Genomic DNA, 18191 nt, shown 5'->3' on the forward strand with positions numbered 1-18191 from the left:
AATCAGGAACGTGTGAACATACCCTAAGAGATGCAAAAAGCACTGCATCAAAAAAGCATAAAAAAAAAAACGCACTCAAAAACACAATGATAAACCGCAAGTAACCTCATTTACATCATAGGTGCAGAAATTCTATAGGATGAAAAAATTGCCAAAAGCTCATCGTGGGAATGCGGACGTAGTTTCGGATTATTTTTTATATATGAAATATTTAGTCAGATTTCACACTAGCCGGGCTATTCGCCCTACACTTCTTTACGGTCTTTCATTGCCAATTCCTAGGTCTTGTCTCATCACAACTGGAGACTTGTTCTGCAGAATCCTGATGTGAATTGGTTATGAATGGGTTACTGTTGGCCCCGAGCGCTGCGGTTTAGTGCAGTTTTCTCAGTGAAAGTGAAAAATAGAATAATGGAGAAACCTTGTCCGGGCAAACCGAGTCTGGGCGTGGATCAAAGCGAACCGTGGTAATGACTGTGCTAACAAGCCTTTTCTTGTTCAGACAGCCACAGAGGGAAGTTGTGTAGTAAATCAGAGCCCAAGTGCTGAATCAGCTGGAGAGGCTGAATGACTGGTCCTGACATCACAGCAGCTCTGCCCCTCACTGCTCTATAAAGGCTGATGGCTCCTCACTCCTGAGCACTTTCTGCAGGACACTTCTCCTCCTCTGGTAGCTGAGGTGCTGATCACTGCTGTCATGGGGGATGAACTGGTGGGCACATGGAAGCTCACTGACAACAACAGTGACGATTTCGACAAGTACATGGAAAAAGTTGGTGAGTTCTCTAGGATGGGAAGCATATGGGTGTGCAGGGTGTAAGCAGCTCCATGGTGCAGATCACAAGTGGCACCAGGATTGGTAGCAACATTTTAAAGTTTAAGTATTGTGTTCTGCTTCAGATCCGCTCCATTCATCATTCTGTATTGCAGAATCTTTGAAATGTGCTTCATTTTTGTAAACTCTTCGGATAAAACTCTCAATGATCTGGCCCCTGCAGTCCCATCAAGGGCACAAATTCCCACCATTGATAAACTTGTAACATTTCAACTCTGTATACTAAAAAAAAAAAAAAAGTTTTTATCTATCTTATATATATATATTCTACATAATTCTACCTGTATCTCCAAATGTCTTTGTAGAGCAAAGATTCTATCTGCTTATAAGGTGAGTTATCCGGTTCATTTGTCATTAAATTTTCTTTTATGTATTGTGTGAAGGATGATGAGGCAAAGTCTCAATTATTTTTTTTTTTTTTTTTTATTTCGTGTGTGCATACTTTTCGAAACTTAACTTTTTATAGTTGGACCTGTGTTAGCAGGTTTTCAGTGCCGGTTTTTACACCTGAGGCATAAATGTAATATCTTTTGGTAAAGTTCTTTTGTCTCAATGTGTCTTGTGGTCTAGTCATTGAAGGTGGCTTTTTAGTGACTTGGAATGAAACTAATGACTGCGGGCCCGCCTGGTCTCCACCCTTGGCTAATCCAGGATATTGACTCTGGGCAATCCAGTTGGAGACTTCTAGAAAGCTGTTTGTTCAGGAAACTTGAGCAAATATCTGGGTGTGATTGCCTTATTGCATTATTAGTGAAGTCCGCCTGCATGGGTAAAATAAAGGTGACTTTTACAATGTTTATTAGATCATTTAATTCAAACAAGCATATTAAAGGCACACAAGATCAACCATAATGATAAAACCTCCCAACATTGCGAACACATGCGATATTGGTTTAAATAAACCTTACCTAAAATCTGTGGTCTCTTTTTGCAGGGGTGACTTTTCTTACCCGCAAAGCTGCTTGTCACCTGAAGCCTGATGTGAACATCACTAAAAATAACGATGAATGGTGTATAAAAACGACGAGCACCTTCAAGAACACAGAGCTGAGCTTTAAGTGCGGCGAGGAGTTTGATGAAACCACTGCAGATGGCCGGAAGGTCAAGGTGAGGACTTGGGATGCATCAGTCCTGTGACTCCCCCCCCCCCCCCCCCCCCCCTCTACCCTTAGTCATGTGTATACACTATACACACAAAAAGTTTCTCTATCGTGCCAAAGCATGCCTAATATGGAATACATGAAATATGAATAGCAAAATGGCTTTGGAACATTAAAAAAATATTTGAGAGACGCTAGTCATGTGAATAGGACTTGTAGAAACAATTTGTTCCACACATGTAAATGGGATAATCTCCCTAACACATCTGCACTGTTGGAAGCTATTTTTTTTTTTTTTTTTGCAGGGCACAATCTCGTTCTCATGCTTGTAACCCTTCATAGAATAATATGGTGGGCACTCAACAGTGTGACAATTCATGCTCTTAGAAAACAGTATGTAATATAATTCCATGGTGCTGAAATTGCAGGTGACAACACAAACTTTATTTACTGCAGCAGAAAGTCTGTACAAGAGAACCGGTCAACGTTTCGGTCACAGTGACCTTCATCTGGGCCCTTTAAGGGAGACAGATGAGAGCTGTTTTCTTATACAGATTTTTTTTTTTTTTTTTTTTTTTTTGCTGCACTAAATTTTTGCATCTCCACCTGCAATTTTTCAGTGCTGTAATATATTATACACAAGCTTGTAGCCCTGTGAATTATGTAATTAAATGGTTAGCAAACTGAATCCACGTTCTATTGCTCTAAACCCAAACTGTTGCATTAATGGAGACACTGTACAGTTTATACCGCTGTTAGTAATGTTCCCCCTGCTCTCTATTGTTTAAAATGTCAGGACGCTGCATAGCAGATCTGAGTGTAGAGGAAGACTTCTACTTTCCCTGGAGGGTTGGCGCAAACTGGTGTGGATGGCGAGGCATTCCACACAGGAATTGGCATGTAGAGGCTTCTTGGACACAAAGCTGACGTTAAGGGCTCATACTCACTTGCAAGAAACTCGGATGAGTCTCGCACGTCAATACCCGGCACTCAGCAATACATGCAGCCGCACACTCTGATCTGAATGCTGGGTATTGACGTGCGAGACTCATCAGATTCTCGCAAGTGAGTATGAGCCCTGGAAGGATTACTGTAAGCACAGCTACAGGAAGAGAATAAATTATTTTTCTGCAAGTGCTGGCTCCCACTCATCATGGTGGTATAATGGACTGACTTCCTTACATATGGTATCTTGGGGTGGTGGCTGTAGCCACTCTGCATCGCCCCAATGACTGGAAGAATACACCGCCACTTTCTCCTATAGCAGCACTTCCAGTAAGGCAGCCAGACATTATTTAAATGCAGTGTGTAAGTAAATGGCATTAATGATGTGACACATTTCCTTACATTAATAAACAAGTGCAACCCCAACCTTGTCTTCTGACCTGGGTCTAGTCTGTGCCGACGGTGGTGGACTAGGTAGGAACACTAGGTGATCGTTCTCAACTTGTAATGTTCTTGCTTTGTATTGCAGTCAATAGTAACTCTTGAAAACGGGGTATTAAAACAAAAACAAGCCTGGGATGGCAAGGAATCAATTATTACTAGAGAAGTGAAAGATGGCCGCCTGGTAGCTGTAAGTACTGGCATTTGTAACTTTTTTTTTTTTTTTTTTTGTAATTTTGCTTGAATCTTAAATCCACTTCTGGGAGAAATGTGACTGACATGTATACCTCCATCCTGGTGGCTCTTCATTACCTGGGATGGGGATGACTTTCAAAACTAAAAATATAAATGGCAGTGTTAATATCAAATATTAAAGTCTGACCATGGCATTAACATAGAAACCAAAGCAAACTGGGTTCTCAGGGGAGACCTAGATTCCATAAGAGACAAATGAAGATGCAATACAACTACTCCATGTATAATATATTTTTGAATGAATTTGGGATTTTAATCAAGTTCCTTACAGATAAGTAAAGTGGTGATATGTAAGTCAACTGCACATCTAGTGAAACTCAAGTTGAGCACTAAACTTAAGTTTTCAGCTCTCTGAACTAGTAGTCATACCTGATTTTAGTAAGTGTCAGTGCAAAAATTAATCATCTATGCATGATTATGGGCAGATAGTCCCAAGAAGCAAATATGGATATTGTTTATGTAAGGTATATAAAGTGAAAAAACTCCCAAGTAATGGTACAAAAATTAAAAATTGAATGAGGTAGAAATGTAGTGGTAGTGCCAAATAACTATAATCTTGCATGAGTACCATGTATTTCTCAGGTGCATGGTATAAATATAAAGTCAAAATAACTTGCTGGAAGTAACAGGGTAGTAAAGGGATAAAGGAAAATTATAGTGCAAGCTACCTCTGTGTTAGTATAGATGTACAACTATAATGGGCAAGTATCAATAAAGACCATGTAGAGGAAGGTTGGACACATGTAAGAACCTTGCTTTATGATGGTGCAGACCCACCTGTTCCAGGCCCCCAGCATTGAGACAGGGCTAGTCAGTGTTGTGGCCAAAACTTCACCCACTGAAGACCACCTGCCGCACTAGCTCTTCACTAATCTGCAGCAAGTGAGGGGAGAATCCACCACATGGATATGCTGTCTCCTAAAATTCTCTAGGGACGATCACAGGATGGGACATGCAACCTGACTGTTAACACAAACTTTGCAATAAGTTGTTAATCGGGTGCTCCATAAGTTTAGCATTGGATAGACTGACATCCTGCCACTCTAAAATATATATATATTTTTTTTCTCAATCCCAGATTATACATATAGTTTAAGAGACACACAAAATGCAGAGGTCTTGAATTATTCTGTTTTGTTAATTTTAGTTATTTATAGTAAAGATGAGACTACTTTAAAATTTGAAGAACTTGACCTAAAAACCACTCACTTGAGACTAAGAATATGGTACTCCAAAGCCTCATCTCCCTGGGAAAACACCAATGACAATATGCTTTCTCACACTAATAATCACTGCTGTTTTGTCTGTGGTTTTTGTTTCAGTCTTTTATGGCTCTCCTAATCTCTATGGCTTAGTTGTGACCTCTTCCCTATCTAGTAATAACACAATGGCTTCTGCGTTCCCTGCCTCTGCTTTTATACAGGCTACTAAAATCCCTACTGATTGGCTGTGCCACACCATGTAATGGCTGCATGGCATTATGGGGAAGCCCATCCAGGGTCACTTGATCATTTTCTCACTGATGTAATGGTTAAAATGGCTATTTGCACAAATGGCTTAAACACTTGAAACAACTAGCTCATCTGAACTGTCTGGTTGTGGTCGCTCAAGGTTTAATTTGGGTCCTTCCTAATATATTGTTTGCTTCCTAGACTTGCATTTTCCAAGATGTGAACTGCGTTCGGATCTACGACAGAAAATGAGATCTTCAAGACTCCAGACTTGATCCATAAAAATATAAGCTCAGTTCAATGAGCCCTATGCTGGCTATGAGCCAGTATCTGACCAGAAAGGCTTACTTGTGATGTGGTCATCTGTGACATGCTATGTATACATATTAAAGCTTTTGTTCTGGAATTTTTCCATTCGATTTCTTGTGTGATATTTATATTTCCTTTCCCAAGATTGTCTTTAGCATACAAACCTGACACTGCTCCTTCTCTATTAAACCCAGTCTCTGGGAGGATGTGACTGTCTGATATACAGGAGCCTCAGGGCCACGTTCTAGACTTCTGTCCTGCCATGGCAAACACTCCACAGCGGAGTCCAAAGTTCAGATGGTATTGACTATTCCATGTCCTCGCCATCCCTGTGATGTATATGTGGGGCTGAGGGCCAAGATTCCACATTAACCAGGCTTAGTTCTGAATCCACTGTAGGACACATGCCTTGCAAGGCTTCTATAGGAAAGGTGATGGTGCTTAGGATCACTGTCAAACTAATGAACAGTCCATAGATATCATGGACTCTTAATAGAGAGAGGTTGGACATGCCTTTCAGCACTCTTGGTAGCAATAATACAAAATCCTCCTCCTGCATCCAATAGTTGAGGGTAGCAGCCTACACATGTGGCTTAATTATTTTTTAAATAGGTTTTCCCACTTTGAAGTAAACCTGTCAAACTTTCAGATATGTAATAAACGTAGCTGTTGCTTGACCTCCTGTGCTGACATTCTGCATCTGGTTTGTTGCTGCAGCAGTCACTTCCACATTGGGAAGTACCGCTGCTGCCAGTCCGAGTTCAGTGGCTCTACTGGCATGGAGTTGCTTGGCAACTAGCTGCAGTGGTAACATGAGGCAGTCACTATACGCTACCTTGTGCAGTCTGCATTAGCTGAGCGGTCATCTGCTACAGCTGTGGTGTATGACCTCTGAGATCAGTGGTGAGTGTGAGGGCTTGTAAAGGGGCAGGGAATTACCTGACAACAAACACACAATCCCCACATGTTTTGTGGTTGTGAAGCATGAGTAGGCCCAAACACGTCACTTGCACACCAGTGATACTTTGTGTGTACCCAAGCACCCTCGGCAAACGCGTAATATGCACTTGGGACTTCTCACTAGTGACTGCATGTACTGTCGAGTTTACTGAAAGTAGGAAAATGTATTTGCCCATGAACTTACAAGAGCTGTTGGCTAAATGCTTGGTCTGCTCTTAATCCCTGATTACCCTTTTAATGGGGAGATGAGTGTATGCATTGTGGCTGATAAGATTACTTCATATCAGTTGATGTCCGGTGTGGAAAGTTTATCCTGCTGTAGCGAAGTAACATATAAAATAAAGAACTTGGGGTTTGATTGCAGTATATCTTGCAAGAGAATACATAATTATCAAATTTTTGATTTGCATATCTGGTATTGGAAGGATTTATTCAAAGGTGGTGAGACTCCCAGCTAAACTATTAATATGGGCATACAAATTAAAAGCTGCTGAGGAGAATGATGTAGGCCGTTATCTCCAGGCAGTGTCCTCTCCAGAACCTGGAAGAGGTCATTATATATAAATCGGTGACGTTACTTTTTTGTTTCTGCCAATGGCTAGTTGGATACTTTATACCATCCTTCAGGTGGCTACACAAGTTGTGCACTAACACCACCCAGAGTCCTAGCACGGATGTCAGGACTAGTGATGAGTGAGTATACTCTGTACTCGAGTTTTCTCAAGCATGCTCGGGTGTCCTCAGAGTATTTAAGTACTCGGATTTAGTTTTTCAGTGCTGCGGCTGTATGATTTACATCTGTTAGCCATCTTGATTACATGTGGGGATTCCCTGGGAACTCCCACATGAACTTTTGCTTTTCAGCTGCGGCGATGAAAACTAAATCTCCGAGTACTTACAAATACTTGGACACCCGAGCGTGCTCGTGCAGCGCCCCAGAGACTTGGTCGTTGCAGTATGACGCTCTGCCGCTAAGGGGAGTGATGGTACGTCTGATGGCACTAAAGGAGTTCATCTGACCAGGTATCACCAGCACACATTACACTTCACACTCCGGCCACTAGGGGGAGCAAAAGGTTTTATTTATTAGGCCACTCCTCACACTGGTAAAACTAGGGGTTGGATAGGAAGTTAGTCAGAAGCTGACTGTGTTGGATTCAGGCAACATCCCGTGGCAGGGGGTGTTGCAGGGAGAAGATTCAGGAGGGTCCCTGCCAGGCGTGGGAACCTGGCAGGTACCTAGCGACCAGAATAGAACATTACGGAACCGCTCCTGCACACCCCGCAGCGGTATCCTAAGAAAGAGACACGAAGCGAAGGATATTGTGAGAAACAAGATCAAGCACAAAGGAGAGCCAGTAGGAGTCGTGCCCAGAGAACGGCAACATCCTACTGAGGCGCGTAGCCGGTGTCCGGAACACCGAGGAAGTAACTGACTCTATGCCTTACTTCAAACTCCGCAGGACAGTTAATTATAGGTTGGCTGTCTACCTTACATCACCTAAGCAGACATAGGGGGCAATGTGTGGAGAGGGGCATCTCCAGGGTCCCGGAAGAGCTCTGAGCCTTCCCGTCAAACGGGTGCGTCCTAGCCATAACATACCTGGGGGACGGAGAACTAGAAAGATCTGGAACGAATTAGAAAGAACGAACGAGAACAGAAGTTGTGAGGACTATTCCGAATGCTCAGCAGGGTAGCACTACAACACACAGGCGCTATTGGTAGGCAACGATTTCCACCTGCAAAGGGAACTCTGGATGTGCCATCGGACCGGTCGGTCTCAGACAGCCCTGTTAAGCGTGCTCTGGATTGAGGATCCCGAAGTCTTCAGTAAAGAGACTGCAACCCTGTGTCCTTGTTATACACCTCACACCATCACCATCCACCTTACTGGGAAGCCCTGGGGACACACTTCACCTGTGGGAAGGTATACCATCTAGCTGCCATTCCATCACCCCAGTGGACCCCTAAGCGTCGGTCGCCCTGACCGAACACCACAGGTGGCGTCACGAAACCTTGACTAACTACCATCACCCCTTCTATTGGACGCCCCCTTAGCAGGGTCACAGACCGGGTCCAGCCACCGTGACAACCCCAGAACTGAGACAGAAAGGACCAGTACTGAGTAACCTGTGGCCCTGTGTCTGGGGGCACTCCACTCGGGAAATCTCGAGTACAGAGTATATTCGCTCATCACTAGTCAGGATGTAATGTCTCATTGCCCGGGCCTACAGAATAGGAAGAAACTAGAGTACTGTCAAAACAGCTTCCAGCCCAAGCACTGTGGTTCCCAGGAATGTTGCTGGATCAAAGGTCATTGAGCCGTAAAGTACGCTCGGGCCTGTGCTTTCCCACCCCTGAGTCATAAAGTGTGTTTTTGTTTTTTTTTATCGAAACATCTGATATGACACAGGTATCACTCTCCTCAGCAGCTTATAACCTGTATTATGCCCACATTAATAGTTCAGTCAAATATGACAGATTCCCTTAACAAATTAACGTTACATGGTTTAATGGGGTGTGTTGTGCCAACTCTCAACCCAGGGCCCAGCAGATGTCTACCTTTACAATGTGCCTGGCTCATTTCCTTTGGATAATCTCCTTTCCGTCTTCTGTGCTGTGTAAAGAATAGTTTTCCTGTGACTGCCATGTTGGAAGGAAAGCCAAGTACTATTTACACAACTTAATATATTGGCCATTATCTATCATCAGCTGACATCATGCCAGAAGGAAGTTTGTGTATTCTGCCAACTATATGCTGTCAAATCTACCTTGCCTTTGAGATCGTTCCAGACAAGACTAGCTGCCATCATGTCTCCCATGCACTAAAGACAGTACGCTAAATTCCTGCACTTTTCCACCTTAAGTTATGCCACTGCCTGTATTCTAGCTGTGGGCTACCAGAGTCCAATGGGCTCTGATGCAAAATTTGGACTCTGTCCCACATGTACTTGTTGGTAAGATGATGAGCAGAAAAGTCCAGCTCACCGTGATGGACATCCTTTAGGTGTTTGGAGCACAGTAAACGCTGTGTGAAAGTGTGGAGCAATCAAATACAAGAGAAGTCCTGCTCAACAAACTTGTAGACAAACCTTCTTTATTCATCAAAAGTGCTCAGCAGAGGGTAAAATACCCTCAGAGTAGACAGTTACATGATATGCAACATTGATGTGTTTCAGGTGCCTACGCACTATTAATCATGTTGATAAGATGAGCCCCTTCCTGGCAGGTTTGCCAACTTGACTTTTTTTTTTTATGAACAGATTATGAAAACTTCCATTGTTTAAAAAAATAAATGTTTCATCAGATTCATGTAAACCATGCGCCTTAAATTTTCTTCTTTTTTAGATGGCAAAGTGCCCTATTTGTATGGACTGTTCTGGAATTTCTTTATGGTGAGCAAACCTGGTATAATGTTCCCATCCTTAGCCCCTTTCACCACAAATATCTCCGATCCTGGGCCTTTCAGTAACAATGTCCACCTTCCATGATATCAAAGCCATGCGCCGCCTGTAATGGGCATGTCGACTACTGACTTCTGGCTGGCCACCAGCATGTATTACAGGGCTGGAAGCCGGCGGGTTTCTACACGGCAATACATGTAAAGTCAGGGGTGCACATATCATTGGTCCAACCTGTGCGGTTGCACTGAAGGCCAGTGGGTCCATTTCTATCTCCAAAGCAGGTAGAATTGTGATGAGGTATTGGTCTGCAAAGGGCTCATACACTGTTCTTGTACAGGGGCCCTCTTATATTTGTCCACCTCTGTGTCAATAGAATGTGCATTCTCAGTCTCATATCCAGCTGAAATAGGTGCTGGTTTTGGCAGCCCCGATCCCACACGGGCCTGGTCGTGGCTGCACATTCTGTAACTACGATTGTTACATCCCTGAATATAGTGGATTATAAAGCATTGTAGCTGTGAATCCAGCTCCAAGATAAACAAGCAACAATCTTTTTTTTCTTTGTGCCTTGCACTTTTTCCCTGCTTCCTTGTGCATAAACTAGATTGTTGTGTAGTCCACTGGAGGACACAGATAGAAAAGGGTCCCTGTGCAAGAACAATATATAGGCCCCTTGCAGCCCAAGAGCTCCTAAAAATGCAAAATTGCACCCGATTTGGAGGTTGAAATGGGCCCCCTTACCCCTTGGGCCCCTGTGAGGCTGCACAGGTTGCACCAATGATATGTCCGCCCCTGGTGTAGTCTGACAACTCACTATCCTGACAGTCTGTCTTAAGAAAGATGGATTTGATATCGAGCCTGAGCAGAATGCTCTTAAGATATATTACAAAGTGTCTTGAATGCATAATTCTTATTTAAAGTCCTGGAAAAAGTTAGATTTTTTGGCTCATTATATTTGCCAAATATTAAATGTTTTGTGTGATTGCAATTTAGAAAACTATCTTTAGAATAATCCCAATGCACTAAAATACTATTTATTATTTATTATTATAGCGCCATTTATTCCTTGGCACTTTACATGTGAGGAGGGGTATACATAATAAAACCAGGTACAATAATCTTGAACATTACAAGTCACAACTGGTACAGGAGGAGAGAGGACATTGCCCGCGAAGGCTCACAATCTACAAGGGATGGGTGAGGATACAGCAGGTGAGGATAGAGCTGGTCATGCAGCGGTTTGGTCGATCGGTGGTTACTGTTAGGTTTCGATGGTAGGTGAGAGTCTGTTTTGCATACTTGTGAAGCTTATAAGTAAAATTAAGGTCTTGGTCCTTATATAGAAATTTGACCCAATTTATCAAGGTGTTGATTCAAGAATTCTGGTGTAAAACGCCTTCAAATGTGATAATATTTTTGTATAACGTGAATTGGGCAAATATTTAGCAACTTTTGTCTTTTCATGCCATTTTTTAGGTAAGCAAAAATGGGCGAAGTTAGGATAGGGTGTAGCAACGTTCGCCTGACAGATTTATTAAAAGTTCTGGTGTGCATTACATTAGAAATGTTAACCTTTCTGGCAAGGCTCACAGAGATGCAAGTCACTGATAAGATGCACTCAATTCATTAAGGGGCATGCACCTCTTGATGAATTGAACTCTTTTTTTTTTCCTGCACACTCATCATTAAGATTGGCATACAAAATGCCAGTGTTAATAAATCAGAGCTCGTGCATTTGTTTCAGATTGCATGTGTGTAGAATGGGTTGGAAGTTATGGGTGAGGCATGCTACATGAAAGTGTGGGTCCACAGAGGCCATACTGGGCCCATGGCACCTAGAGGGAGGCCGACATGACATGGTTGCGTGGGACCTGATGAGCTGGGAAACAGGAATAGCGGGGGTTAACTGGCATGGGAGAGGAGGGATAATGGCCAAGATTCAAACTTTGAAGGAGGTGGGGTTAAGGTGTCAGGGGAGGGGGAGTATAAGAGGGGGCACGTACCTCACGCAGGCATCCATTTAAGGTACCTGACAGACGCGTGAGGAATCTGCAGTGTACTGCCCTAATGGAGGTTGAAGCCTTACTTCAACGCCTGAGAGACGCAGCCAGCTCTCAGGGCACAGACTGGTTGCAGGCGTCCGTTAACAACTTACTGCAGGGGACTGCGGATGAAGATCCAGGCCTCTGGCGCGTTTAAGCCCCGACGTGGTCCCCAGGGTCCGACGCCGAAACAGGAGCCCCTCCGGGACCCTCCAGTGAGCAGCGCAGGTCCTCCGGTCTCGCACCGCATTGCCGGGAGGAATCCATCCCAGCGGCAGAGCCTACATCGGGGGTGGAGCCATTATCCCCTCCGTCAGTGAGTGCGCAGCATAGGGTGACAGGAGCAGGATCTGCGGGCGCCAGCACGTCTGCTGGTCCCGCTCAGCGAGGGAGCCTGAGGAAACCTAGGAGACGGGGGCCACATACGCTGGCCCCTCTGTGCCAGAGACAACGCGGGCGGCAGTCGGCCGGCCCGGGTAGCTGCGCGCTGCCGCAAGTAGCACAGGCTCAGGGCAGGCTTTACCAGCTTTGGACGGGCGACAGGCGGCCGCTCCGGTCTCAAGCCACAGGGACACGTCGGTAGCAGGGAGCTAGGCATCTTCACACAAAAGCTGTTCTACCCTGTATGCACATATGGATTTTTCCTCTCTGAACCCTGTTCACACAGGTAATGTACAGATGATCAGGTTTTTAAATACATTAGTTAGGACTGCTCTGATATGGGTATACCGTGAAGATTGGTAGAGCAGCTTAGTATACATTTTTTGCAAAAAACGTATCAACCAAATACCCTGTTATTTACATCTTTTACTAGCACTTGCGGATTACTGCAAACATTTTTTCAAACTGAGTGTTTTTGGTTTTACCATTCTCTTTTGTGTCTTCAGGTTTCTTGGTGGTGTGTGAACATGTTCTTACAGACTTGTTCTCTGTGCAGGTAGCCCATGTGTTCCTGTTTCCATAATTGTTCTCTTGTGTCTACAAGACTGGGGAGTTCCACCACTCCTCTTGGGCTAGCTGCACAAAAGCTGTTCTACCCTGTATGCACATATGGATTTTTCCTCTCTGAACCCTGTTCACACAGGTAATGTACAGATGATCAGGTTTTTAAATACATCAGATAGGGATTGCATACATTAGTTAGGACTGCTCTGATATGGGTATACCGTGAAGATTGGTAGAGCAGCTTAGTATACATTTTTTGCAAAAAACGTATCAACCAAATACCCTGTTATTTACATCTTTTACTAGCACTTGCGGATTACTGCAAACATTTTTTCAAACTGAGTGTTTTTGGTTTTACCATTCTCTTTTGTGTCTTCAGGTTTCTTGGTGGTGTGTGAACATGTTCTTACAGACTTGTTCTCTGTGCAGGTAGCCCATGTGTTCCTGCATCTTCACACAAGCAGCAGGACGCTGGCTCCAGCTCTATAGCACCGCCCACATCAGCTCAGATGTCGGCAGCACAATTGCTGGCGCCGACAAATGATGATGGATGTCAGTCATTGGATCAAGCAAGCAGGAGAGCAACAGAAGCCAACGCAGACCAGACCAGGTCGGGCTTGGGACATCCTCATCTGGAATCCGGATCTTCGGCTGCTGGGTTCACTGCGCCCAGGCAGCTAGGTGAGAACTTTTTTCATTTACTTAATAACTTGGGCATAGTTTCCCATAATAGTAGGAGTGCAGAAGTTATCTCAGGGTCCACTGGCGGGGGTATGGGTTTGATCCTCAGGGGTCTAGGTGAACTTACACGGTTGTGGGGGTCCGGTCACAACAGAGGAGCTCTACCGTCAGCTACCTGGTTGGGGAATACTGGGGCGTTCACAGGGGCCGTGGAATCATCTGAGGCTGTGGTTATGGGCGGCACTGCGGGGTCAAGCGTGGGTGTTGTGGGTTGCTCAGGGGACAGTGGCGGGACATCTAGAGCTATGACGCCAGGGGACGGGTCAGGGAGCGTGACTTTAGTTGAGGGTTCACCCGGGGAAAAAGTAAAAGAGGATGCAATTTGTTTAGACGACACAGCCAGGGGAGAAGTATATGTGTGCTTTGAAGGTCCGTTGGGGGCTCATTTAAAACAGGAAGTGAGGGAAAAGATTTGGAAAGGGGAGTATGTTGAGATATTTTCGTTATTACCCCTGGAGCGGTTAAATTTGGACAGACCAAGGAGGGAGGATTCGAAGAAGGAGGATGAAGAGAAAAGAAGGTGTAGGTTAATTCCGAGATCATTTTCGAACTGGCTGCAGGCTTTTGCTATCCTAGCTAGTGTTATTGGCGAAAAGGCCCCGGAAAACTGTTCGGCCCTTTTTGTTACTTAGACGCAATAGGGGAGGCTTACAGGGTTTATGGAGGACAAGGGTGGTTGAGATATGACGGACAGTTTTGCCAATGAAAAGCGTTCCGGCCTCACATCTGTTGGGATCACAAGCATATACGAGTGGATAAGGGTCATGGTCCCGTCCCGATTAGGTCAAGCCAGTCAGCCTTTTCATGGGGGCGCCGGGGTTCAGGGCAGTCACGACACTCGGCGGCATTACAGAAAGGACTATGTTTTTCCTTTAATGACGGGATGTGCAGATTTGGGAGCAAGTGTAAATTTAAACACGAATGTTCGTCTTGTGGAGGCATGCACAGTGCAGCAAAATGTTTCAGAGGTAAAAAGCAGAAAGGTGGAGATTCAGCTGAAAAAAGGGGTGGGCCGTGATGGAGGGCTTTCTAAGTAGATACCCTGATAAATCGGCAGCAGTTTTGCTACGGGACGGTTTTAAGGAAGGTCTCCAAATCCCATTTGTTGAGCAAGAAGTTCGATTATCTAAAAAGAATTTAAAATCAGCGTACCAATTTTCAGAAGTAGTCTCCGAAAAATTGAGCAAAGATGTTGCTTTGGGAAGGATGGTGGGGCCGTTTGTTGAGCCTCCTGTTGCTTATCTGAGGGTGTCCCCCCTCGGAGTAGTCCCAAAGAAAGAACCAAATAAATACCGACTGATTCATCATTTATCCTTTCCAAAAGGCTCCTCAGTTAATGATGGTATCGACCCTCAATTGTGTTCAGTAATGTACGCGTCATTCGATTCGGCTATGGAATGGGTTGGTTTGTGCGGTAGAGGGGCCAAGCTAGCGAAAACTGACATTGAGGCTGCTTTCCATTTATTGCCGGTTCACCCCTATTGTATGCATCTGTTGGGTTGTTTTTGGGATGGCGGGTTTTTTGTCGATCGCTGTCTCCCCATGGGTTGCTCTCTTTCCTGTGCTTACTTTGAGGCATTCGGTACGTTCCTGGAATGGGTGGTGAAAGACGTGTCTGGATTAAGTTCATGTACTCATTATCTGGACGATTTTTTGTTTGTTGGTTCCGCTCATTCAGCAGATTATTCTGTTTTGTTGCACTCAATGGAAAGCGTGGCAAAACGATTCGGGGTCCCATTAGCGGAAGAAAAGACAGTGGGTCCGGTGACGGTATTGAGCTTTCTGGGAATTGAAATCGACACTACGGCAATGGAGTGCAGGCTACCGGCGGACAAGCTTATGGCACTGCGCCAGGAGGTGATTAGAGCAATTGGCGTAAAGAAGATAAACTTACGTGGCTTGCAATCGTTGTTAGGAAAATTGAATTTTGCTTTCAGGATCATGCCAATGAGCCGTGCGTTTTGTCGGCGTTTATCATTGGCAACAGCAGCGGTGAAGTCCCCTTTGCATTTTATCAGATTGAAGAAAGAATTTCGTGAGGATTTGAAGGTGTGGGTGGTCTTTCTTGATGAATACAATGGCAGATCTCTTTGGATCCAGCCAGTGGCGTACGCCGCCTCCTTGGGCCTCTTGATTAATGTCGTCGAGGAGAGCGGTTTTGGTCTTTTCTTTCAAGGGTGCTGGTCGGCATCGGAATGGCCTAAGGCGTGGAAGGAGCAGAGTTTGACAAAAAATCGAATCTTGCTTCAGTTGTTTCCAAGAGTTGTGGCATTGGCCTTGTGGGGTGACAAATTAAAAAATTCAAAGATCTGCTTTCCTTGTGAGCACGTTGGGACGGTAACGACCATAAACTCGTTGTCAGCGGCAACGCCAGCAGCGGTGAAGGTTTTACAACATTTGGTTTTCCTGGGCCTTAAGTTTAATTTATGGATTGTGTCTGAGGTTGGTTCGTTCGTGCCTGATCCAATAGTTGACGTTCTTTCTCAATTTCAGTGGCAGCGCTTCCGGGAGGTGGCACCACAGGCGGATGCATCGGGTCTGGACTGCCCAATGGAGCTATGGAACCTGCCGTGCAGGCTGTAAGGGATTTTTTTTTCCAGATCACTGTCGGACAGATCTTGGACTCATTATGGTCAGGTGTGGCGCTTGTGGGAATTGTGGAGGGCGAATATGGAACAAGACATGGAGGAGGATTGTGGATTGTTGTTGTTCCTCGGTCACTACTGGAAAGCAGGATGGTCTGTTGCAAAATTGAATAAGTTTTTGGCTGGTCTATCCTTTAGCCTTAAGATTAGGGGTCTTAAGGATATTACGAAATCCTTTTTGGTGCGTCAAGTTGATCGTGGTTGGAAAAAAGGGTGGAAGGCATCCGATGGCAGGTGTCCCGTGTCTTATGAAGTGTTACTAGCTATTGGACATCAATTACGGGAAGTATGCTCCTTCGATTGGGAAGTGGTTTTGTTTAAGGTGGCTTTCTCTTTGGCCTTCTTTGGGGCTTCTCGGTTAGGGGAATTGATCAGCCCTTCTAAGTGTAGGAAAGGTAACTTGTTGAGAGGAAATGAAGACGTGGATGGAAATAAGATAGTTGTGTTTGTTAAGTCCTCTAAAACGGATTTGTTTGGCAAGGGGTGCAAAGTGGTTTTATTCAGCGTGGTTGGCTCCCCATTATGCCCTGTGGTATGCGTAAAGAATTACATGTCTAGGGGCGGTGTTTTAAATGAGCCATTGCTGGTTCACGAAGACGACTCCTTTTTGTCCCGTTTTCAATTTATCACAATATTTAGAAGATGTTTGGCAGCAAGCGGCATCCTCCCGGCACAGTATAGCGGACACTCCTTCAGGATAGGGGCGGCGACGGAGGCAGCCAGATTGGGCCTTGGCGAGTAAATGATTAGGAGAATTGGGCGTTGGGAATCCACGAGGTTTTGTTCGTATGTTCGTCCAACGTTAGTGTGAAGGTTTGAGCCGGAATTGGGTTGTTGTTGGTTAATTGCCTGTTGCTATTTTCTTTTATTTCGGGGCCAGTTCCGATGCTCGTCTGGATAATGGGGCACTCGTTCGTTTTTTGGGCTGCACTGCGAGCCCAGATTCGTCCGGATGGGCGACAATTAGGTCTTCCTCGCGAGGCAGTAGCGATACGTTGGATTGGTTTAAAGGGGAATGGTTTGGAAGGAGTGGTTGCTGGAATTTCATCGTTTTGTTCGGTTGGACAGAGTGCCTGAGGTTGTAGTTATACATTTGGGAGGGAATGATTTGGCAAAAAGGCCCTGCAGGGAGCTGATTAAAGATATTAAATTTGATATGTTGAGGTTATGGGTCATGTTTCTGAAGGTCTTATTGATTTGGTCTGATATCATCCCGCGGAAAGTTTGGCGTGGTGCTAGGTCTATTGACGGAGTTAATAGGGCAAGCATCAAAGTGAACAGGGCGATATCCCGGTTCATGGTTCGGAATGTGGCGTTGGTGGTGAGGCATGTGGATTTGGAATCGGGTCAGGGCTATGTGTTTGGCTATTAGGTGGTGTTTGGCTATCCTTAATGGCATTGAATTAGGTTTAAAGGTGTGGAGGGACATCAATGGCTAAGGTGTCAGTCCATTTATGTTCGTGGCGGGGGGGAGGTCCCCGAAGTCGGTGGAAATGGAAAATGGCGGATTACTGGGGGGGATCTTGAGAGGTCCTGGACTCACCATGAGTGGATTTAATTGGGCGTGGTTCGATTATCCCGCTGGAGGGGTATTCAAGGGACCCTTGGATGGGTTTTTGGTTTGGTGGACCAGGTTGGTTGTCATCTATCCCTGAGCTGGTGCTTAACGGCTGGGGGTAAGACTTAACCTGGCGGAGCAACGTGGGATTTGGATATTTGAGGTTTATAACTTTGGGACTTCAAGGACCACCCTTCCTAATTTGGTTTTGATTGTTTAAAAAGTTTGTTTTATATTTTACGTGAATAAAAGGCTGCTGTGGCCATTTAAATTCAAATAACGACTTTGTCTGTTTATTGGGGCATGGATGAGGTTCTATTTTATCGGGTGAACAAATACCAGGGGAGCCTGCATTAGGGGTTATTGGGAGGGTTCAATTTAGGTCATGGGACTCACGTATACCAATTTGTCAAGAGAGGCCATACTGGGCCCATGGCACCTAGAGGGAGGCCGACATGACATGGTTGCGTGGGACCTGATGAGCTGATGTTAGTATTTGCTGGGAAACAGGAATAGCGGGGGTTAACTGGCATGTGAGGGGAGGGATAATGGCCAAGAT

General features: G+C 44.9%; 1 protein-coding gene across 1 annotated transcript; it reads left to right on the plus strand.

The window, feature by feature from the left end:
* The first annotated feature begins 530 nt into the window (after window positions 1-530).
* On the plus strand, window positions 531-5433 carry LOC138642918 (fatty acid-binding protein, adipocyte-like). Its single transcript, XM_069731529.1, has 4 exons — window positions 531-776; window positions 1770-1942; window positions 3410-3511; window positions 5229-5433. The coding sequence occupies exons 1-4, from the start codon at window positions 698-700 to the stop codon at window positions 5277-5279; spliced, it is 405 nt and encodes a 134-aa protein (XP_069587630.1). The 5' UTR covers window positions 531-697; the 3' UTR covers window positions 5280-5433.
* Window positions 5434-18191: the final 12758 nt, after the last annotated feature.

This window comes from Ranitomeya imitator, chromosome 6, assembly GCF_032444005.1.
Source record: "Ranitomeya imitator isolate aRanImi1 chromosome 6, aRanImi1.pri, whole genome shotgun sequence".
Lineage (NCBI taxonomy): Eukaryota > Metazoa > Chordata > Amphibia > Anura > Dendrobatidae > Ranitomeya > Ranitomeya imitator.